At 33.1% G+C, this 24,451-nt stretch overlaps 4 protein-coding genes across 10 annotated transcripts; all 4 read right to left on the reverse strand.

Moving 5' to 3' along the window:
- Nucleotides 1–77: 77 nt before the first annotated feature.
- LOC110617722 lies at nt 78–2,404 on the reverse strand. 2 transcript variants are annotated; one of them, XM_021760694.2, is made up of 3 exons: nt 2,000–2,381; nt 1,793–1,872; nt 78–774 (listed from the first exon to the last, which is right to left on the reverse strand). In XM_021760694.2, exon 3 carries the CDS (start codon nt 724–726, stop codon nt 313–315), a length of 414 nt encoding a protein of 137 aa, XP_021616386.1. In that variant the 5' UTR covers nt 727–774; nt 1,793–1,872; nt 2,000–2,381; the 3' UTR covers nt 78–312. The 2 variants fall into 2 exon arrangements, with proteins under 2 accessions (XP_021616386.1, XP_021616385.1); XM_021760693.2 differs by lacking the exon at nt 1,793–1,872 and having other exon boundaries at nt 2,000–2,404.
- A 5,126-nt stretch (nt 2,405–7,530) lies between these two features.
- Nucleotides 7,531–10,555, reverse strand: LOC110617792 (G-type lectin S-receptor-like serine/threonine-protein kinase LECRK3). The gene has a single exon (XM_021760788.2). It carries the CDS (start codon nt 10,124–10,126, stop codon nt 7,712–7,714), a length of 2,415 nt encoding a protein of 804 aa, XP_021616480.1. The 5' UTR covers nt 10,127–10,555; the 3' UTR covers nt 7,531–7,711.
- Nucleotides 10,556–11,067: 512 nt separating this feature from the next.
- Nucleotides 11,068–16,744, reverse strand: LOC110616963. 6 transcript variants are annotated; one of them, XM_043957869.1, is made up of 8 exons: nt 14,863–16,729; nt 14,619–14,721; nt 13,573–14,250; nt 13,302–13,369; nt 12,896–12,963; nt 11,848–12,205; nt 11,479–11,552; nt 11,068–11,386 (listed from the first exon to the last, which is right to left on the reverse strand). In XM_043957869.1, exons 3-8 carry the CDS (start codon nt 13,870–13,872, stop codon nt 11,355–11,357), a joined length of 900 nt encoding a protein of 299 aa, XP_043813804.1. In that variant the 5' UTR covers nt 13,873–14,250; nt 14,619–14,721; nt 14,863–16,729; the 3' UTR covers nt 11,068–11,354. The 6 variants fall into 6 exon arrangements, with proteins under 6 accessions (XP_043813804.1, XP_043813803.1, XP_043813801.1 ...); XM_043957868.1 differs by having other exon boundaries at nt 13,573–14,721; XM_043957866.1 differs by having other exon boundaries at nt 13,573–14,757.
- A 1,663-nt stretch (nt 16,745–18,407) lies between these two features.
- LOC110617977 lies at nt 18,408–21,062 on the reverse strand (the record flags this gene model as incomplete). The annotated part of the gene is made up of 2 exons (XM_043957808.1): nt 18,408–19,892; nt 20,656–21,062. Coding segments are annotated over 2 exons (480 nt in total), but the record flags the coding sequence as incomplete, so codon positions are not given.
- Nucleotides 21,063–24,451: the final 3,389 nt, after the last annotated feature.

Below are 24,451 nucleotides of genomic sequence, written 5' to 3' on the forward strand. Positions count from 1 at the left end.
AAAAAAGAAGGAATAGACCATCAAAATAAATATAATTATAAAAATGAGGAAACAAACCACCAGTCTAAAGCATGAGATCAGTGCTAATATAAAGACATAATATTAATATAAAAAATTACAGGCAGAAAATCAGTACTTATACTCCCAATGAAATGGAAAGGAGTTAACAATGGAAAATTGCCAAAAAGGATCATCAAAATAATAAACCCAAAAAAACAAAATGACACTAAGGATTTACTAGGCGTCACTTCCTATCTTGTAATTTGTCCAGCAAGTTAAAAGAAGAGACCCGTTGTAAAGCCAATTACAACCTCATTTGCATTCAACGCCTGCCTCAGCAGCTCGACGAGGCTTGTTTTTCCGCCTGCTTCCATTATGTCGAAATCCATTAGATTTAGTTGCATCCTCAGTACTCGATCTAGTAGCAACACCATTTTCTTCCTTCACTGAATCAGGTTTGTCCTTTGCCTGTGTGTATCGTTTCCTCTTCTTTCCATTTTCTGCTGATATTGGACTTTTTGCCTCTTTGCTTGTAATGCCTGCTTTTCCATTCTCTCCATCTTCCTCCTCTATTTTTTCAACTTCTTCATCATCAATATCATCTTTCAGGGGTTTTTGAGGCCTTCCCCTTCTTTTCTGGGCTGGAATTTTCTCTTCCTCGCCACTTCCAGGATCATCATGATTGCCAACAGTCAACTTTTTTCCCTTTCCTCTACCTCTACCCATAATTTTATAATCTCGTGAAAGAAGTACTCACATGGACAAAGAATCTTTCTACAAGACCGAAGAGAAAATACCAAGGTATTTATAAAAGAAAATTCACAATTGACAATGTAAGCAGCAACACAATAAAGAAAAATGCCTAGCGCATTTGGGAATCCTATGACATTAAGACCCTATGGTCTTACATGCCATGTCATTAGAAACATTTAAAAGAATGAGCAAATCCAGCAAAAAAATAACTAATACATATTAAACAGCACACAAAAATTGATATCTCTTTGAAGAAGGGCAGACAAAAATTGATATCTCTTTGACAAAGGGCAGAGTGTGTGTGTGTGTCTGTGTGCGCACGAGAGTGTAACCTTGTGCTCAAAATCCAGACATTTTACAAAAAGAGTCCAAACGATCATTCAAGTTATGCAACAAATTATGATGAAATGCATGGATTAAAACAAGGTCTCCTTCACTCCAATGCCTCAATGTAGAGAAGCAAAAATCCATTTCCTCAGTACCTCGAAAGAGATAGAGGGGGAAATGAACTACATATGAGTATCTAAAGAGTCATCTGCTGATTAAGTCATCAACTTTACCCTGCTTGTTGCAAAGAGAAAAAAATAATGATTAAAAAAATTCAATCAGTGTTTTTATTGTCTCATTATGAACTCAAAAGATAAAAACATCAGCTTTATATGTTAATGACTTTATCCAGATCAGTTAACTGGACACTATTTCTTCAAACCCCAGTCTTGTGAATTTTTTGGATTAAGAATATATGGTTTCCGTTCTTCTTACACACCTAAATGTTTAGGAGCTAGAGAACTCTAAATCCCAATCGAGGCACTATCAACGAGTGACAGAATTTTTTATGCTTCAAAGCAAAAACTGCAAAATATATAAGATGACAAACGACAGCTGGAAAGACAGCATCTTAAATGAAAGTAAATGCAAAATTCAATAAGCAAAGGAGCAACCTTTTAGCAACTCAAATTAGGGATCACTAATTCGAAATCATGTAAATCAACGAATAAAATAACCCTAAACAAAAACATGTACTTTCAAAACCACATACAAGCTCCTTAAACTCGTCTAAAGTAAGATCCAACAAAAGCCTCGCAATCCTCAGTTTCGCAAGAGAAGGATTCATTAGAACTGAACTAACCATCAAAACAAACTCAATTAGCTTCATCTCCTAAAACCCACAACAACCAAAAAAAGCAATACAAATATTCCATAAAACACATGTTTCAATCGAAATATAGAAATAAATGAAACTAACCTGGTTTTGGTAAAAGCTTATGTGCATCCTCAACAAGAAACCCATTACTTTGAATCTGTTAAGAAAGCAAACAAAACTTATAAAGAACCAAAAACCCAGCTCGGCTCCTCCCTTGTAATTAACAAAAGCACAGATTTTTGAAGGCTAAAACAATGATCTAAAGAAGGAACACTAGATACCCAGATCAAGAAACATTGAGATTCGAAGATATTTAGGATTTACAAAAGGCAGTAGAGATGAGGGCCCCAAAAAAACATGGCCAAGTGAAACCTACACACAGAGAAAGACAGAAAGGCAGATAGATGAAAGAGAGAAGGCGGAGGGAAGGAGCTAAGAGAAGCGTGAAGAGATATTTGTTGATTGGCTTTGGTGACTGTGGACTGTGCGGTATTATAATTTTACTTGTATCCGAGTGTTAATGCGCGTAAGAAAATTGAATTGTGAGGGTACTCTGGTAAGTCAGATAAGCGTAACTGCGCGACCAACCGGAGATAATTCTTCTCTAATTTTATTGCCGCGTTTGAAAATTTTACTTTCTCCGTCTCCCAAGAATTTTCACATTAATTAAAAATATATAATTAATATTATTCCAATAATACATTTTCTAATCACGACTTAATATATTTTCCAATAGTACAAGTAATGAATTTTACTTTTCAAAGATATATATGAAATATAATTATATTACAAATTTAATAAAATCCTGAATTTTTTATCATCAAAATAAATGCAATTACAATTTACAATTAACATTTTTATAAATATCCTGAATTTTGTTCAAAATTATCAAACTTTTGTTTTATTGAATTTCAAAAAAAGAGAGTTTTAATTTAAAATCTAAAAAATTGATACTCTCTTAATCTTTATTTTTACACTTATTAAAAAATATACTTTTTTTATTAATCTTTTAATTATATACATTTTAAATATATTAAATTTTATTAAATATTAAAAAATATTTTATGAGATTTTTATAAATAAAATAAAATTATAATATATAATTTATATATTATTATAATTTAAAAAATAATAATAATTTTAAAATAATTAAAAATATATAAATAAATAAAAATTATGAGATGAAAGAAATATAAAATAGTATAACTCATTCTCAATATAAAAGGAGTTGATATAAAAGGAGTTGATTTTTAAGTATGCAGGCTTACTCAAATATTTTTTATTTACCATAGTTTCATTAAAATTTGAATTCAAACCTGTAAATATGTTATATAATTCCATTATTAATTTCATGTATGTATTTAAAAATTGTTATAATAGAATTTTGATATTCTGAAATTTAAAAAATAAAATTTACAGATGACTGTAAGTTTAGATCGGAAAAAATAAATTCCTCTCATTTTATTCATTTTCCATTGACGTTTAATGGCCTCTCTGTCTCTGTCATTCAGATCCGTACATACGAAAGTGTTAGAGTTTCTCTTCATACCAAACGGCCATTTAATTCTCCGACGCGTATACGGATAGAGCTGCGAAATAACTAGACCTACTGTCCTTCCTTGCATTACGTCACTGGGCTGAACTCCTATTTACCAGTCTTGGACTTGTGAACGACCCGACCTGTTTCATATATTTGGGTTAGGACTAAATATATTGGATCGAACAAACGAAGTAAGTTTCTAAGACCTTGGACTTATTGGACACTTTTAGACTCGACTTTCCCTCCATATAAATGAGGTCAGGTAGTTACGATACTCAAACTAAAATTATTAAACAAATAATATCCCTCTAAACTATTAAAGGAATAATTTTATTTAGTTAAAAATGAAGTTTATTTTGTTTTATTGATTGCAATGCTTTATTAAAAGCTTTGGATTTGAAAAATGAGGAACTATATTATCTCCCCTGGACATTTTCATATGGCTTATATAGTGACATAAGTAAATATCATGCTAAATGCTTTGTGATGGGCTTGAATATGAGATCATAGTTTCAGAATCTTAATAAAGCTTAACCGTCAGTCATTCAGATTTCACTGGTAAAAAAATCGAATAATCGATATTCGAAACAATAAAACACTTATTTTATATGTCTGAATATTTTATGATATTTAATTTTTTTTTAAATTAATATACAATAGATTTTCATTATATTTAAATTTTTTATTAATTAGTCAGTATTAATTAAATTTTTTTAAAAAAATTAATTAATATTATTTTATTATAATATAAAAATAAAATATACATATAATTAAGGATACACATTTTTAATTAATTTTATATTGAATAAAAATTAATCAATTTAATTTGCCATTCAAATTGATTTTTTTTAATAATTAATTGAAAACCATTACGTTTAATAAAAAGTAAATTGAATTAAAAATTTTGATAATGAATAAAAATTAAATTAAAAATAATCCATTTTGATGAATTACGAAAATAAAATTATTAAAGTCAGCTCAAAACCATATCAGATTGAACTAATTAGCACTCTAAATAAAGGAAAGAAAATGCGAGTGCATCTATTTACCAACTAAATTTAAATTAAGCATGTGAAATGTGAATTTTATATTATATTCGGTTGTTCAAATATTAAAAAAATTATTAAAGTAAAACTAAATTAATACGAGATTGATTATGGAAACGAATGAAAAAATATTTCTACCCATATTGAGCACTGTCTTTGGGTGAATGATATTATTTTTTCAGTTATTAATTATAAAAATAAAATAAAAAAGACATTTAATATTTGAAAAATTAATATTTAAACTTATATGTAAAAGCAGAAAAGGCAATTGACAAATTTATAAAGAAGTTAGGTCAGGAAAATGAATGCAGTGGTTAAATTGATTATAAACAATTGATTGCTAAGCACTACCAATCAAATGTAGCATAAAATTCAGTATTTTAATTAGCAAACACCACCTCCCTTCAATTTCCTATTTCACATTTGCTTCTAATATAAACTTATAGTTATTTTTACGTAAAATAATAAAATATATTTAAGACAAGAAACTGCATTTTATTTATTTTCTAATATATCATATATCTATATTATTACTACTAAATAAAAATATATCAATAAATGATTATACTCAAGGGAAAAGTGATCCGTAATTTATAACAAATAATAAACTTAGTTTTAGAGTATTATTAAAAAGTTAATTTTTGTAGTATAATATACTTGAAAAAATGCACATTTCCCATAGTGATATAAATAAGTGCTAAACGTGTGAAGCTTTAAGCATTATATTTGCTGACAAAAAGTCTGAATCAAAATTTATTCACATCTAATTAATTATATAATGGATGACAGCAAAATGTGTCCAAATAAACATCTCCTTCATCCAAAGTCTTTAGCATGACAACTCATTATTCATTTATTTATGCCAATTTGGCAATTTCAAAAAAAAAAAAAAAAAAGTTTGACTTTTGATGGAAAATTCTCTACTTGCAGTGAGCCAAACAAGCGACATTTGACTGAGAGGACACGTATTCGCCTGGGTTACTTCTGGCAAGTCTCTCCATATCTGTCCTGTATCCAGTTTGTTCGCTTTTGCTAAAATGTCATCAAAGCTTGTTATTTATTTCAGCTATTATATATATTGTATACAGAGTAAATAATCCTGGAGTAATTTGTAATTAGATTGAATATATATTGTATACAGAGTATTTTGATATCAATTTTTACACATGGAGACTAAATTTACATATCTCCTGTGGGCTATATATGTGTATAAGGTCCTGTGCTTTTAATCCATTACTCCAGCTGGGCCAACCCCAGTTGTTAGCCTTTGTTGTCATCCACGATTGAGACCCATGGCCATGTACATCTTTCTCTTTGCAAGACATTTTAGTCGTCAATTGAAAATGCCACCTCCCATTTTAAAGTGGGTCAATACCTGTTAGAGTTGATGTTATTCTAGTACCCGTAAATTTCTCCGTATAAAACAAAAGAAAAATAGCATACTAAAACGTATTATAAGTATAGGCTATGTTCACAAAAGTAATCAATCTTTCCCTATAAAAGCGAGGAGTTGCTGAAAATTTAGAGAATTATGAGCTCATTGAATTTATCCCTTAAATAAAAATAAAAGAATTTATTTGGATTTATTTATACATTTTAATATTTTTTTTAATAATTTAAAATTTTTTTATTGATTTACCTAATAAAACATCTACTAATATTCCTTATAATTATTAAAAAATACTAAAACATATTCGTAAATACTCTCGATGTTTCGCGAAACTAGAGAAAGAATGAGAGTTACCAAAAAATGAAAGAAACGAAGAAAAAAGAAAAAGCGAGAAAAAAAACGACATGCGAAAAAAGCGAGAAAAAAAACGACATGCGAATACGCACTACTGTTAAAGAAGTTTCTGTAAGGTTTTGATTTGATAATTTTTATGTGGTTATGGAGGGTGTCCCTTACCTTCCAGCAGTTTATTTTATTTAAGTCTTTTTGAATTCACGATGTCATGTTCCTCTCTTGCTGGTACTTTGGTGGTTTGAGTTTTCGTTTTAAGTTTCAATTTACTTTTCTTGTCGAGTAGGTTATATGGTTTAATTGTGAGAAAACTATTATTTGTTGACGAATTTGGATTCGATGAGGATTCCAATTGGCTTTTGAAAAGAATATTCTTTGCATTGATGTGGCATTTGGGGACTGTACTGCTCAGCGAGTAATTCTTGTATGTCGTTAACCAGTTGTTCGTTTGATCGGTTAAATGATCGTCTTCAATGATCTTATTTCGGTTTGATCGAGTTTAGTCTTTTACTGCATGTAATTTTTCTCTTTTTTTTGTGGTCAATCTTTGGCTATGTGTTTGTTGATTGTGTTTCGCTTATTCTTTTATTTTTAATGCTCCCTATAATTGTATGCAAAAGAAAATGTTGGTACGACAATGAAGAGGTCGATTCCAGTGCAAGTGATGTTTCAGTCAATTTGAGTTTAGCTGTGTCCTTTTCGACTTAATCGATTTAATTGCTTATATTTAGTTCGATTTTATCAATTTTTTAATTTGACTTATTTTAATTTAGTTTCATCAAAACGGTTTTATTTTATCTTAGCTCATTAAATCTCGTTAGAATATGTATTGATAAAAAAAAATTATGAGGAAACATCCTCTGTAGTTGTAAACCGTTTTGAAAGTGAGAGAAGTCTTGGATGTGGGGCCAACAACTATAATAGAGGAAGTTGTTGATTTTCCATTTGGACTCAATTTATTATCATGAATTAAAACACATTGTAATAAATTAAATTCCATCAGCAATTATTTTTTCAGAGTTAATAAATTTGAATTTAAAATTTTAAAGAGTTGAAAAAAATATACTGATAATCAAATTAAATTGAATAACAGTTTAGTTAAATAGGATTTAAAAAAATTAAAATAATTTAATCAGATTATTTTAATTTATCAGACTTTACATAAATTGGATTATTTCCATATTTTCCGTGTGTGAACTAAAATCCAAGTTCTAAAAAAATAAATATGAACTAATTAAATGAATAATCAAACTAAGAGACTTAAACCAAATAATTTTCAACTAGACATCTACCATGGGATCTGCCATTCTAGAATCCAGAGTTTTATACTTCCACAAACACATAGCATACAACAAGAAACTAATTAACTTCTAATAAAAGGACGAAAATATTTAATTATCTTACAAGAACATATCATCTCAGAACGAAAAGGACAGCGTTCACCTTATCAAGAGACGATGGCAGAGGTTAAAGCATCAAGGGACATTTCAAAAAGTTATGCTAAATGGGCAAGGACATGGTGGAATGGGAACTTCAACGACTCCTTCAAGCATCTGCACAACTTGCTTCATGAAGGGTCGCAGCGATGGATCTTCTTGAACGCACCAGAGCCCAACCATCACAAACCTCTCTAGCTTCCTTCTCTCATCCAAATCCAAGGCGTCTGCGTCATGTCCAACCAGGGCATCTAAACTCCCTTCACAATAACAATCATAAGCCCAGTCTGTTAAAATTGCTTTCTCTGTATTGGTTCCGTCGATATCCGCTTCCACACTTTTTCTGCAACTAATGATCTCTAGCAGCAGGACTCCAAAGCTGTAGACGTCCACTTTCACTGTGATGGGCAAGTTCCTAAACCAATCTGGGGCGACGTATCCTTTTGTTCCTCTAATGGCAGTTAGGGTATCGCTCTGATCCAACAACAAAAGCTTTGCCAATCCGAAGTCACATATCCTTGCGTTGTAACAGTCATCCAGAAGTACATTCTGGGGCTTTATATCACAGTGGATAATCTGAGTGCTACATTCCTCATGCAAGTAAAGTAGTCCTCTTGCAATTCCAAAAGCAATCTGGACTCTTTTGTTCCAACTGGGTCTCTCGCCTACAAAGAGAAAGCTTGATAAAGTTCCATTGCTCAGGAACTCGTATACCAGTAGTTGATGTTCTCCATCGTCACAGAATCCCAGCAGTCGAACCAGATTCTTATGATGTGTCTGACCGATCACCTTTAACTCTGTTCTGAATTCCTTCATACCATCTCTTGCCACAGTTTCTAACTTCTTCACTGCCACAGGGATGCTAGACCCCACACTTAGCACCCCTTTGTATACGATGCCAAAAGCTCCTCTTCCCAGTTCTTCCTTGAATCCATCTGTAGCTTCTACGAGCTCTTCGTAATCAAAACACCGCAAATTTGTCTCTGCTAAATTATCCTGATGAGGAACTCGTTTGTGTTTCTTTTGGTGTATGAGGAAGCAACCCAAACAAATTGCACCAACCAATAACAAGTTTGCGAAAATGGAGCAACTCAAAAGTACGGCTCCAGCTACCATCAAACCATCTCTGTTTTTGTCCTGTTTCACCAAGATTTCTGGTTTAATTCTTGGGACATCACCTCTTCTAACTTTGATAAGTGCCTTGCCGTTAAGATTAGGATCTACCCTTCCATTAGAGAGTGGCAGCTTCTTCTTCCAACACATATCGCCGGATCTGAAAATAGCAACAGCGCACATACAATCTTGTAAACAAGATTGCCTACAGCCTTCTTCAGTAAAAGGCTGCAAGAGGGCATAATCAGATGTTGGCCAATCTGTATTCATGAGAACTTCAAAGCCATATAAATCTTCCATCGGACCCGTCTCGTTTTCTTCACATGTCTGCGTGTAGTTTGGTTTGCAATTGCCGTGCTGATCATTTGGATCAAGTAAAGAATACCCACTCGGACATTCACAGTTCGCTCTCTGATCTTGGATCAGTGTGCAGACACTATTGAACCCGCAGACGCCACTACCAGCGTTTACCCTGCTTGCTTGGCAAATATTACCAGGTTGAGTCCAAATTGGAGTCCACCTTTCGTTGCCAGTTGATGTTATTGGGCGATAATAATGAGTGAAAACTCCATCAAAATTGAGAGTTGCTCTGTGATAGAAGTTTCCTAGTGGTGGATCCGAACTGAGTGGGAATTTTTGGCCATTTGCTCTCAGTATATACAAGTATGCTGATGAATTAAAGATCAGTTGGAAACCAGCACTCGAGGAATTTGAATCACCGTCAGTGCCGCTCTCATAATAAGGTTCGTTAGTATGGTTAGAGGGCAAGTTTACAGAAGCAAGGACAAGATTACCATCTTCTTGAAGTTTCAGCTGAAACCTTCCTCTGGAAAAATTGGTATCTGAATATCGAGAAGAAAGCACCCCTTCCCTCTCCAGGATTTGAGAAGGTAATATTGTATCAGTAGGATGCTCAAAGCTTTCCCAAGCGACAGAATCACCAGCATGAATCACAAAATTGCCAGCATCTGTCATGGCACCAGAAGTAACAGAGCCACTGGTGGGGGATCTCCATAGCTCTCCGCCTCGTGGGTCCGTAAGGACAAGCCCGCCATCGGTAAGCTGGACTTTTGAATTCTTGGGTGCAGGATAATCTCCATTAGAATACCAAACTATGGTTTTTTCTGGTATATTTGCATACCAAATAGCAAGCAAGAAGAGATCGACGCTGTTGTTCTTGTTCAGTGGATAAAAACCAAAGGCAAAAACACCAGAAGGTGAAAGCCATGAGGAGTTCTGATCAGAGGCAGTGCGAGAAGCACCCACAGTTAGATTACCACGGTTTTGAGCAAGAGCAAAATTTGGTAGCAGAAAGAGCAAGAAATAAGAAAGAGGAAGAAGAGCAAAAGCCATTAGCGAGAGCAATCTGGTCCTGATTAGCCCATCAAAGTAAAGAAGCTTTTTAAGCAGGAGCCATACGGAGTTTTAAGTCAAGTTCTAAGTCAACCGCAGGTTTCCATCTTCGTGGGGGGCCATGGCCCGAGATGTGTGGTTGAAGATATTCTATTTCATTCTTTCGATCATTCTATTAAAAAAATATTATGAACAGATGGAGTCATTGTGATTTTTTTTTTTAAAGAATTTTCCGTCCACTAAAAGAATTTTCCACCAAATAGTCAAATTCAAATAATCGTCCAAGTTCTGCTGCCTCTGGATATTTCGAGTGAAAACACCATCAAAACTGAGACTCGCAGTCTGATACAAGCCTGCACCCGGAGCAGTGACTGTCGACAGAATGAATGCTTCTCCGTCCTTTCCAATCCTTGCACGGCGCCTGAATTGCTAAATGCGATGCCACAACCAGAATTTGAAGAATTTTTAGTGCCAGAAAGGTTCTGCTAATGTAGAATGCATCATAAACTAATACGTCTCCAATTTAACGGGATCAAGCTCAGGATTTCTAATTATAACTTCAAGCAAACGCAAGTGCATGCAGGCTTCTTCCACCTTGGATCACTTTTATGTTTCAAAGTAGTCTCTTTGAAACGGCTCCTGAGTCCTGACCCTCGACTTGGAGAATTGTAAAAATTAGATTTCATTTTCTCCAAGAGGAATGGAATTATGGAAGTCTATGCAAAGAGACTACTTGCAAACATGTGATTCAAGAGGGATGGAGTCCTGACCTTGCTTACAATAATAAGCAATGTTCAGACCACATAGGCTTCCTCTTTTCACCATTCTTTCTTCTAACAAAGTATTTATTTTTTTGCCAAAACGCATTATTCACTTTCCTCCTAAGTAGTTGCAGGTCATAACATATTCTGCGCATGCAAATGCCAATCATATTCATGATAGAGAAGAAAAATCCATATAGATTAAACCATAAATTAGGAAACAAGGGAAACTCATTTATTGTCTTTTATTCAACTTCTACTGCAGAGGAGTAATCTAGCAGTGCACTGCTCACCCTGGTTAGGATACCATATTTTATTCTGTCTGAGAAAATTGGATTCCATAACCATAAGAAATGACAGTGCATCCAAAGACAGTAAAAAAGGGGAGAACATATTATTCAGGTTCTTGTGACATTAAAGCACATAACCACCTCACGCATCTTCACACTGCTCAGCTATGGGAATTTCTAATCCAGGAAATATTTGTTTCTCCTCATCCCTGAAAAATAAATTTCAATTTACAAACACTTCCAATATTGATCACTGATATCCAAGGAAACTGGTAAACGCAAACATATGCATACAAATTACCTACTGCTCCCTTTGTGCGACGTCCTGTTGCCTTCTTTGGTCGTCCCCTTCTCCGTTTTTGTGTTCCCTCACACCTTCATAATTATGTTACTGTTATCTATAGCCAACTTAAGAACAAAAAGAACATTCATGATGTTTGTGTAAACAAAGAACATTTCCAAAACCAAACAAATAAATAGAAAAGAAACAATCAGAAAGTTAATTGAATTTGAATGAAAAAATATTCCAAATATTTAGACTGAAGAGAATTTCCCACAGAAATCAATTAGATTGTCTATATTGTTCTGATATTTTTGTTATCTCCATATGTATTTATTTATTTAGGGACTCCATTTATGGCCAACACAGTATAGGTCAAGTGATACTCACTCATCAGACGTTCCCCCTAGGAACAAATTTTCACCACTTTCTTGTCCTTGCTGAACATGAATGATTGGAGAAGGAAGGGATGCTTCCTGGTTTAATAAACAATTGATGCTCTTGCTCCTCTGGTTACCATCACATTCACTAGGATTCTCTTTCTCCAGCGTTAATGCAGTCTCTATATTTACCAAGTTATCATGCATTGATGTTGTGTCCATCTTCACCTCCATCTTTGCCTCTTGCTCAGGGATTGTTGTTGCATCCGCATTTCCCCGTGTAACAGCAGCTTTTGCTCGCTTTCCTGTCTCCACTCTTTCAGTTTTTGACCAACGATAAATTCTTTTCTTTAATGGCAATTCCCTTTCTGGTTCATAAATCCTCAGCATAGGTTTTCAGTGAGCTTTTCAATAATATATTGTAAGGAATGCAAGAGAAAAGGAAAAATAATAATGCTGCATGTGAAAAGCTCACAGAAATTCAAAAAGCAGTTCAACAGCATATAGAATGAATTATAAAAATAAGCTTCAAACTAGCTAGCCTCCTCCTTCTGACACTAAGATGGGCAGCCTGTTCAAATCACTTTTGTTGAAACAACCTTCATGGCACATCTGCATACATCCATAAAGCTAAAGAGTTCTCTATCCTGTGCTTTTCAAAGGACAAATATGTTTAGTTGGTCAGCTCTATGGCTTCATGAAGGCAAAAGTAATTGCAGTTAAAGGGATAAAAGTAACCTAAGAACTCCTAAAGATTGTCTGAAATTTAACAATACATAATGCTAGAATATGCATCCAAAAGTTTATCGCAGAGAATTCTTGGTGTTATGTTATGAAATTCTACTTCACACAATTATAGAATATGTGATAGATTAGCATTGGCTCTTTGACCCTGTGACATAAATGCCCATGGATGACATATATGCAGGCACCACAAGCCTTCATACATCCAACAATTGTGGTCATGTAGCTGCATTCGTTGAATGAATAAATCATGTTGGATATGTATGTGTCAAGTAGTTGATGGTGCTCCTATTACAAGGGAAGTTGTAGTTTACCTGGTCGAATGGAAGTAGCTCGCAGTGCAAGGACGATATGAGTTGAAAACCTGGGCCTATCTCCTTCCCTATTATTTCAGAAAAAAATGGAAAAACATGTTTCATACTAATGGACCAACAGTTGATCAAGTTTGTCATGAAAGTGTAAGCCTCCATGAGAAAAAAGAAAAGAAAATGAGAATTATTTCTTAAGTTTCTTTTCACCAACAACAAAAGATTCAAAACACTGACCAAGGGATGATATATTCATAAATGAACCAAATTGAAAATTCAAAGATGCTAAGGGCATAATAATGATAAATAACTAGAAGATATGAATATCCTCCCAAATTAATAATTAGTCTATTCAAAATCTGATATGATATGACAGGAATAGAAAATGTCGATAAAGATAGAACAAGTTTACCTATTAGAGGTCCTAGACAAATTTGATTTTCTGCGTCCGTTGCCAGTTTCTTCAACTTTTTGGTTCACCTAAAGCATCATATATCAAATATAAGATATGGTAAGATACTTTTGTACATGCTAAATTGTGGTGGATTGAAATCAAATCCAATCGAGCACTATTAAGCCCAAGACAGAAAAATTGATGACAACAGAAAGAATGATGAGACGAAAGGGGCTTTCAAACGTAGATTAAATGCTAAAGAAGAGGAGGTAAATGAAGGATAAATCACATGGCTAGGACTCTCCAACATATTGTTCTCTCTTCCAATTTCCCGTTCTACATGATTTAAGGATTTTGCTTCACCAGCTAGTGCCATCTGCGACTGATCATGCGATTGAGCTGCTCGAGCATCTAGGTCTGAAGTTCTCCTCAGCGGGCAGGATGACCATTTAATGTGTCGATTCACCTCTTCAACCAAGAATCGATCATCAAAGCATGGACCTCGTGAAGAAAAACGAGTGTTCCTTGGAGCTTCTTCAGGTGGCAGAGGTAGCATAGAACAGGATAGCCGGCTGTTTCGAATTCTCATCTCAAGAACTGAGAGCAATTATACCAAAAAACAACAAGATGACTGCTCAAAGATAAGATTGTGAAAGGGATGCTATCACCGTGACTGCTAAAGGCTATCTTAACTGGCCCTTGCAAAATATGGAAGACGAGAGTGCAAGTCTGTCCGTTACATGGAGGGCATCAGGTCATCAGCTACGTGGAGCTCTGTTCTGCTGCATTCGTTGCACGTGTAGCACTAAGACACTTTCAGTTAGGGATTAACCAGGGTAGACGACAGTGTGCACGATATTACATGTATTCGCGTGTCAAAATCTTGAAAAAGATTGATCTCATCTTCAAGCTCACTAGAGCACCACCTCTTTTCTGCGTGAATTGGTATTCCCCTCCACCAAGATTCCTTTTGGAAGTTTCTTTTTCTATTAACTCAAGTTTGGAAACAAATTAATCATGTGCAAAACAAATGATATGCATGAAATTAAAAGAAAAATGAAAATCTGATGTATGATACTATTTATGGAGTTAGGAAATTAGTTTTTCAGATAGGAAATGCACCATAAATTGTCAAGTAATTTGAAAATAAAAGAAATAAAAAACAATGCACATATCCTGAAATGATATTGTTCTACATACAGACCACAAAAAGATTAGCAAGTAAACTCAGGGTGATGGAATTTGCAAGATTTTTCCATATATAATTTCTTCACTACTGAGAATCAAAGCACAAAAAAGGGATTATTGAAGAAGTAATAAAAAGGAATCTCATACCTAAAAGAACTCTTGGTGCTCTACAACAAAACTAAGACATAGCCCCAAGGCCAAAAACAACAGCAGAAAGCTGCCTTGGCATGACAAAGCAGATCAGCTGGCTCTGCAATAATGGATCATCAGGCAATTTGGAATAGCTCTGTATTATTAATAAAGCATTTGTGTTACATGAAATATTAGACTATCTTTTCATGCTCTATATAAGGTATAGCAAAGCAAAAATTTTTTGGCAGTTTCTACTTACATGCTCAACATCATCCTGAAACAATCTCACTCAACTTGGATACACCCTCCAATCTTGAGATTATACAGCGCATATAAGACAGAGAAAAAAAAAACTTATTTTATGTAAAAGGTCCAAATGGCGATTGCGATGTGACAGTGAATACAAAGAAACTACCACATTCACTTTTATTTTTTATTCTTACAGGCATAATGTGTGTGCTTCGTTGAGAGTAACTCCTCTCATTTCAGATCTACCAGATGTTTGAAAGAAACGGACAAGTAGTAATTCCAAGTAAAATTTAGAAATGCCGAGAAAGAATGGTATATTCAAACGGTTCTCTTCCAATTTCTTTTGGATGAGCAGAAAATGGAGATCCAGATGGAGAGAGTCAAAGAAAAAAGGGAAGGCACTGATTTAGTAAAAAGCTACATGCTATTCTATCTTGCAGCACAAATAATTTCAAACCTTAAACATTCTTCAGGTGTACTGCAATTAATTCACAATCAGGGCAATTAATTGAACCATGAATAGATTCAAACCTTTAACAATCAGTGGATTCTAATTGCATAAATAAAATTATATATTCATCAAGGGTGTCAGACTATGAGAATACAATATGAAGTCATGGTTAACATAACTGTGTATGCCATATAAAGTGCAATCTCAAGGAACAAAGATCTTTAAAAATTGCAGTTAATAAGATATATATATTGCAGAACATGCGTGCTTACTGCATAGGCATACACATGGTGATAAATCGATCTAATTTAACCTGAGGAGAAGATAACATCATATTGTGTGTCTATAAAAATAAGAAAGTAAGGAGATGTCAACAGTTTGGCTTTGTTTGAGGGGTAGAGGAAAATGGGATAGAGGCCACAAACTTGCATTTTATCCATATGCGTTCCTGCATCCTATTTTCCCATCCCAAACAGAGCCTTCTAAATGGAGCCAAGATATCAGGAGAAAATGAAATTAATGAGTATAACCCTCTTTTCTTTAAAGCATCCATCCAATCCCGGCATTGCTCTTCGCATGAGGCCACATAGAATAATAAAAGCATATGAGAAAAGTTCAATTCTCTGAAAAATTTAAATCTAAAGCAAAAGATGAAGAGTAAAACAACCAAATAGTTATAGTTTTGGAATCACTAATAAGTGACAAGAAACTGGTGAATCTTTGGGAATAACTGAATCTATCTCTAACACAGAGAGGACTAGGGAAAAATATAAATGAATAAATTACAGAGTCATAGCATGTAAAGGGAAAAACAAAAAAAGATTCTTCTACTCATTAAACAGTGAAGCTAAGGAGGATAAAAGAACTGCAAAATTTTGGAGAGAGAATAAGTTTATCTTTCCTTTTGAGATCTCTACAAGAATGCTAATGATGTCGCTTGTTGTAAGTAGGGTTTGAAAGGCTCGCTGGTGCCTTCCTGAAACTTCTCTCCGGATAATTCTGGGGATCTTTAATAGCTCCAAAATTGACTTTGTTTGATGATATTGAGGGGATAGGTACTAGCAGTCTCCCTGGTTGATTTCTGAATCCTGGATGGATCTCCCTCTCATGGTGGAGACTGGAGACAACACAACAGTATGAATAAGAATCAAGGAAAAATAGAATTAAAATTCTACTGATTCTCGTGGTTCTTCTTTCCAAGAAAGAAGATGAAACGAGTTATGTGGGACATAATGATGAATTGATGATATCTTCTCAAGGAAGGTGGCAAGTGGATGCATTTTGGGTCAGATAGTTAGCAGTAAAGTCGGACTAGATGCTACTTAACAACACCTACATTCTCGGTAGACTTTGTTTGTTAACAGCAAAAGAATTCAAAACTATGGGCAGAGATTTTACAGTAAACGCCACTTCCACATTTGAGGAGGAGAGATTATATGTAATCACTGTGATCCCAACTAAGATTTGCTAGTTGGTGTGTCGACTATTTTTGACATGTGTACTGAATAAAGTAAAAAAAAAAAAAAAAAGGATGGATTGATTTTTATTTTGTTTTTTTTCCTATTTCATTTGAATTTTCTTTTCTTTCCCTCCACATGTCATAATATTATTCGATTGTCATAGACTCGTATATCACTGTTTCTACTCTGAAAACTATCGTTAAGGGCAGTTCTAATAGGAAAAAAATATGTGCAAATGAATGATTACGGATAGTTTATTCCTAGGAATCAATTATAATCACAGCACAAATTAATACTGGTGAATTTTTTGTCAAACTCAAGCAGGTTTCCATTTATGAAAAAGAAAATTCCAATTTACATTGTTTCAATAATATATTCAATATTTCCATTGAGAATCTCACGTCTATATTTCTATTAAAAATCTCACGTTGTAAACATATAAAAAAATAAAGATAAAATATAAAGATAAAAATAAATAATTAATTTATAATATTAAATTAGTTAATTATTTTAATATACAAAATAATTTAATTATTTATATAAATTTATATAAAATAAATTAATGATTAATATACTCAACACACTCAAACTTAATATGATATTAAATTTTTATTCGAATAGTAAATTTTAACTGTTCATAATATTATAAAATCACAATATAATGTGATATTATCGTCTTTTCCTCCTTCTTAAATCTAATTTCTTCTTTTCTTTTATTGTCCCTGTTAAGAACTTCAGAGATATTCTGATTATTACTTATGATTTCTGTATGGTGGAAATGTTTCTCTATACAATCCAATCAATTTTTATAGATTTATTGCATCCTTTGGAATGGATATCTATTATGAAATTAGAGTAAAAAAAAATATGTTTTTATTTTTTAATAATATTTATTTTTAAAATATAGGGAATGAGAGCTCTTGATTGTACAATCGATTCCCGCTTCTTTGAAAGGAGATACAAGATATAAAATTTTTTTATAATTTTTTATATTTTGATGGTTGTTCCTCAGTTAATAGACAAAAATTGAAAAGAGATTTTTTGTTAATGTGGAAGAGTAATGTGTCTGTTTTTATGGTTGACTTTTCTTTAAATTTTATTGATTCAGTTGTTTCGGAAGGTAATGTTCAATGGAGGTTTACTAATTATTATGGGTTTCCGAAATCGCAACGACGACGTTAGTCTTGAAATCTTATTCAAGTTTTATCTCGTTGAAGTTCTCTTCCATGACTTTATTCGAAAGACTTTAATGATTTATACTCGAGAAATGAGAAAGAACAATGAGTATTTTTGCCAAATTATCTTATGCATAGATTTAGACAGACATTTAGGAGCATTTTTGTTAAATTATTCTATGTAGAGATTTAATTTTGAGTGATTGTAAATTTTTGTTAGACTCTAAAATTATTCTATGCAGAGATTTAAATTGATATCTCTCTTTATTTGATAAAATTTTATTAATATAATCAATAATTTTATTTAAAAGAAAAAACTATTCATAATATTATATAATTAAATTCATGTAGGATTATTAAAAAATAATTAAAAAATATTAAATATATAGTTTTACTTGAGAAAAGTGTTGAGAATCTCACGTGATACATACGAGGAAGTAAAGAAGTAATGGTGAATACAAGTGATTGATTTGCAATATTAAATTGGCTAGTCATTTTAATATAGAAAATTTTTATAAAATGAATTCATGATTAAGATGCCCAACGCTTCCTCCAAATTTAACAATTTCATTGTCCAGCCTCCCAATAAAAACTTGATTCAACAATTATATACAAGTTTAAAAAATCTACTTCCATATTTGTGATAGATGCAAGCAACTTATGACGAACAGAAAGCATGCAGACTCCTGGTCAATAAGCTCAAGCTGGTGGCAGGCGAGCATATTTTTCCATTCCCTGATGCTCATCGAATGACCGTTCTATTAATTTAAGCAACCTCCTCACTTCCCCAAAATCACACGAATTTCGCTGTAGAGGAGGTTGAACCTCCTCAGCCATAAGTTGAGGCTGTACAGAAAGTCGATAGCACAAATTTCTTCCGGTTACTTTCCAATATCAGAGCAGATCCAAACATCCCTGAAGATGAGTTGATAGTTCCTCTGAAGGCTGTTCCGCTAGATATTGGCAAGGAGGCATGGATTTCAGATAGAAAATGTTTACAAATACCTTTCCACAGCATAGTTTGCCTCCTTAGCATCAATCAAGAGGGCAGCTGACAGAGAAGTGTGAACTATGCAACATTCCACAAGCCAATGTCAGGCTGATTCGCAAAACAGTACCTTCTACCTGGAAGATCTGTGGTATTTGAAGTGTAACTTGGATCAAAGGCATCCAAACAGCCAAAGGGACCATAATCAATTGTAAGACCCAATATACTCATATTATAAGTATTCAGCACACCAGGAGTAAAACCGAACCCTTGCCAGCTAGCAACCAAATAGGCAGTTTGTTCAGCAACCTCCACCATCCAAGCTGAAATATTCCATGACATAAAACAGCAGGAAAGGCACAAGATAATCAATACTTTCCACACTACTTGGACAAAAGGATATTCATAAGATGGAACAGGATAAAAATTTAATCTGTCGGTTATTAAAATAAAGCTAACAAGTCAAAATAAAACATTCCAAAGTGTTATATTAGCTGCAAGCAAAGGTCACCCTTATAGATGGGAAAACAAATGTAAAGGAAATGGGAGAGCAAATCCCCATAAAGCGTCATCCTTAGTGAGTAGAACAATAATCATTTAATGAAATCAAGGAAGATGATTTGATGCAAACTGCCAACCATTACCATCTACAACCCCAATGCACAGTAAAATATTACTTAGAGATACCTTTGCCATGTTCTACAGAAGGTCGGATTTACCTACATACTTGTTTGATGTTGGATCCACGACTGAATGATCTTCGTTGCCTGTACTAAAAGGTAAGCTCTCACTTCTGCTCATGTTCTTGATTTGAGGAAAATGATGTCTAATTGCATAGTCATCTAAGCACAAACAACATCAAGATCTTCTTTTCCTCTAGAAGCATGTAGTTGTTAGGAACCAAAACAAAGAAAGGACTGTGCAACTCTGCAAACAATTGCACCAGGTTCTTCCTTTGGATTGCCACTGAATATGCACATATAAAAACCTGTAATCAGCATTCACATGAAAGCGTCTTAAACTTGTCATCTAAAAATCATAGATCAATGAATGTTTTCATAAATAAGATACTCATAAGCTCATAGCACAATATTCTAGCGTCCATTTCCATATGTTATAATCACTTCCACATCCGGTCAAGTTCAAAACATTAGGAAAAAGACTGTTTATGAAACCTCAGATCTCCCTTGCGTGAAAAATAGATATTCTTCCAATATCAAACAGTTTCAACAAAGCATCAAATGGTAGAGCACTGGAGCAAAGAAAATACCTATACTATGAAGTGTGAAAAAATATTAATCATGACTGAGATACAGACAACATTCTCATAAAACATGTCGATAGTGACAATATTTCCCTGCTGTCACAAGAGAAAGAGCACGAGTTGTTGGGTTACCAAGATGGTGCATGCCTTCAAGCTTTTGTTTCTTAGCTTATAAATAGTCATATTCTGAGAAAATAGATTTTTCTATATTTTAATAATTTAACCAAACGTTAATAAATAAATCAAATTGCTAGCATTTCTCCTCGTTTTTCTAGCATTTCATGGCGCTGATTAAATTGACTACATTCAAATTGAATATTGCAAATTTACACATTTCAAATCCACTGTGTAAATCGCGTGATAGATATAAAAAATAGTTTATAAAAAAATAAAAGTGGAATTAAAAACGAAAACAAGAAAAAGAGAGAACGACGAAATCAAAGAAATGAAGCAAGAGACTAATACCTGACGGGGAATAGTATCGGTTCCGGTGTCACCAGGCAATTCTCTAACAAAAGAATGGTCCCAATCAGATCTTCAAGCATGAATTTAACCTTATTAGAATTGTTATTGATGCTATGATCGATTTTATCATTAAGACTAGCATCGGGGCCCAAATTCTGATTCTTGAAATCATCCGTGAGGGAGTCAACAGAGGCTGTGGGTTCCGGCCAAGAAGAGTCCACGGAAACACTGCCGTTAGAAGGGCTAGTGCTGACGCCGCATGCGAGGAAGAGTTGTTTCGGGAAGAGGGTAGAGTTGAGAATTGAGGTAAGATGAATGATAGAAAGGGAACTTGCAACGGCGGGAAGAGGAGAGAAGAGGGCGGCGAGAGGAAGATAAATGGGAAAAGTATGGTTGGGTCTTGGGATTGTTTAAAAGTCCGGTTTGATTTGAAGATGTGAACCGGTTTGTGTTAACAAAATAAAATAGTGATAACGGAACCCATAACGACGACGGTTTGGTACACGCAGGGGTGATTAACTACATGCTAAATTACTTATTCATCCCTAAGCCATATTAAAATTAACACATCTACCTCTTTATTTTTAAAATTTTGTTTTTATATTATAATTGTATCAAATTAAATATCCATCCGTTACTATTTGAAACAGCATATTTGTTTTCCTAATTTGATAGGTAAAAGCAAAGAAGTAATTCATTTATTTTTTTAAAGTCAATGTATATAAGTGTTAATTTTGATATAATGTAAAAAATAAAAAAATATTATACATGTAATGATATTTTAGTTATTTATTTAATAATTAATAAAAAAATTGATGAATAATTAAACCGGGAGATATTTAGTTTAATAAAATTAAAATATAGAAATTGAACTACTAAATTTTAAATATATATATATATAATAACTGTTGACCCTTTGACCTTTTTCTGAATCGAGACAGGACCCGTAAGAATAGATTAGATTCAAAATTTAGAACGACTTTAGGCAGACTTGTTCGTCAGCCCAGACTTGGACTACCAAATATTCAGTGGACCGGGTCACATTTGAGCCTAGGGACCAGACATGATGATAAATAAATCGACTCAGTCCTTCCGCATTCCTTTTTCGCATACACACTGAAGAAAATTAAATAGCCTCCTGACGTAAGTGAGAAAACTGATACTTCTGCACGTACGGATCTATCTGACAGGAATGGGCGTTACTATTGTGGAAAAGCCGTTAGGCGTCATTGTAGTGTAAAAGCCGTTAGGCGTCACTGTAGTGGAAAAGCCGTTAGGCGTCACTGGCAAGTAAGAGAAATGGAATAAGAGGGAGAATGAAGTCTTCTTCGAAGATCAAGTTTACTTAATTATTGAATACCCTATTTTCTTTAAATTTCAAAATACCAATATATATATATACATAATCCATGGAAAAAAAAAATTATCCTGAGGGTGAAAATGGATAGAAAAAGAAGTCATAAAAAATTAACCCTTCCTTTGTGTATTTTCATCTGTAACTTTATGTAAATAGTTTTATCTAAAATTATTTTATTATTTCTTTGAGAAGATTAAAAAGTATTAGCTAAATTTTTCGATTTTATCCTTACACCTACTGAACATTCTCTCACTCAATCTCTTAGTTATATCTCTTTTATACTACAAATTAATGAATAAATAATTTATTAAAATCAAAATAAATAAGTAAAATAAAATGATAATTTAATCAAATGAATATCTTATTATAAATTATATTATTTAATTACGTCATTTAATTACCATATAAAAATTTTAAAAAAATAAATAAAGTTAAATGGAGCGGATATAATTTTCATCAGCTTTCCTCATCGTTATTATTTTAGTTATTAAAAATATGCTTTTCATGTTTTTCAGAAAATAAGAATATTTTCACATATTACCTAATATTTTAATGTGATTTTCGGAGCTTTTATATATATACCATTTTTGTGTACTTGATCTTTAAAACTTTTAACTCATTCCTAAAAAAATATTTTAAAAAATCTCAACCTTAAAAGCTTTTTAACTTTTTAAAACTATAATTAATTTTAAAATATTATAAAATACTATTAAAAAAATAAAAAAAATATCATATGTAATTTTATTAGTATTTCATATTTAAAATTATAATTTAATTTTATATTAAAATAATATCCCGTAATATAAATTATATTTTAATATAAAATTTAAAAATTATAGTTATTTATTAATATTATGATAATATAATATAATATTTTAAAATAAAATTAAAGTACATTTTAAAATAAATTATAAATTTTAAAGTAAAAAATTAATAAAATTATGTAATTTTTTTATAATTTTTCTAATATAAATAAGACAACAGTTAAATTATCCACCATTGATATTCTGTAAAATTCAAAGAAAAAAAAACTGTAAATGTCAAACCAGTATTTTTTAATCTCCAATTAGGCTAAATAAGCTTTATAACACTAATCAAGTGAAATTAAAATGTATTAAAACATAACTTGAGTTTTAATCTCTAGTCTCAAAATTGTAGGCTTTGCTTGGAGGCAACAACAAAAAGAATAATAACATCAATTCTCTTGAGAGAAGCTTCCTCTCATTTCCTTCTTTTTTTTTCTTTTCTTTTTGAAATATCTCATTTCTATTTGATTCTTCTTACTGCTAAAACATTTATTTTTGTCACTTTGAGGCTTTTCTTCCGTCTTCTGAAAGAGGGGGGAGGTCTCCCCCGCTTCGAAACTTTTGAAATTTTGATATCTACTCCCATCTCTTTATATATTAAAGAGTCTAACACTATAAAAATTGAGGAGACCACTAACGGACTTCACCAACGGATTGAAGTCCGTTAGTAAAATTAATAGATTCACCGACGGAGTATTTGTATCATATTGTCCACTAACGGATGAAACCATCCGTCAGTGGTCCGTTAGTAAAATACTAACGGATTTTTTCCCGTTAGAAGTCCGTGGGTAAAATAGTGAATTTATTATTTATTTCGTTTTTTCACTAACAGACTAAGCATTCCGTTAGTGAATTGTGGAACCAAATATACAATCCACGAGTGAAATCCTAAATCGTGTGTTTGCCAAATCAAATTCACTATGAAATCTGAGCTTGCGTCCAACCTCCCATTCGTTCACTGCCGCCGACATCCTTCGTCCGCCTCGATCAACGGTCCGCCGCCGTCCACAGCCGACAAGTGCGCCCCTTCTCGGCATCACTGTCCACGGTTGAGCCCGTACGTCTCTCTCACCAGTCTTTCCCTTCTCCACGGACAGTGTCCACGGGTACTGCTATTTGGTTTTAACGAGAAATCCTGCGGTTCAGCTCTCACCTGGTACTGTTATTCCTCTTCTTCTTCTTCTTCTTCTTCTTCTTCTTTTTTTCTCAATAAACCAGATAGTTCTATTTCAGGGAGGATATGTAAATTAGGGCAAAAGAATGTGTGGTGTTGTTTCTCCAACTAAGAAGGAAGCATGCATGTGCATGTTTACTACCTTCAAGCATAGATTTCATGTTAGGAAAATACATCTGTGTATTCGCTTTATATGGGTTTATATAAATGATTGAAATTGTTTTACACGCTAAAATAACTAGTCAATTTGATGTTGCAATATGAATGTGGGATTTTCATTCCCAACAGAAAGATCCTGCAAATGCATGACGATTTTCTTTTTAAGAAAGAAGTTGATTAGACTCTAATTGGGTTTGAGCTAGTAATCTCACAGCCATGGAGAGGACTTGAATAACACTAATTAAGCCAAAACTAATCATTGGTTGATTGTTCTTTTTCTTCAGTTGTTTATCTACTAAG

The sequence above is a fragment of the Manihot esculenta genome, chromosome 6 (genome assembly GCF_001659605.2).
Source record: "Manihot esculenta cultivar AM560-2 chromosome 6, M.esculenta_v8, whole genome shotgun sequence".
NCBI lineage: Eukaryota > Viridiplantae > Streptophyta > Magnoliopsida > Malpighiales > Euphorbiaceae > Manihot > Manihot esculenta.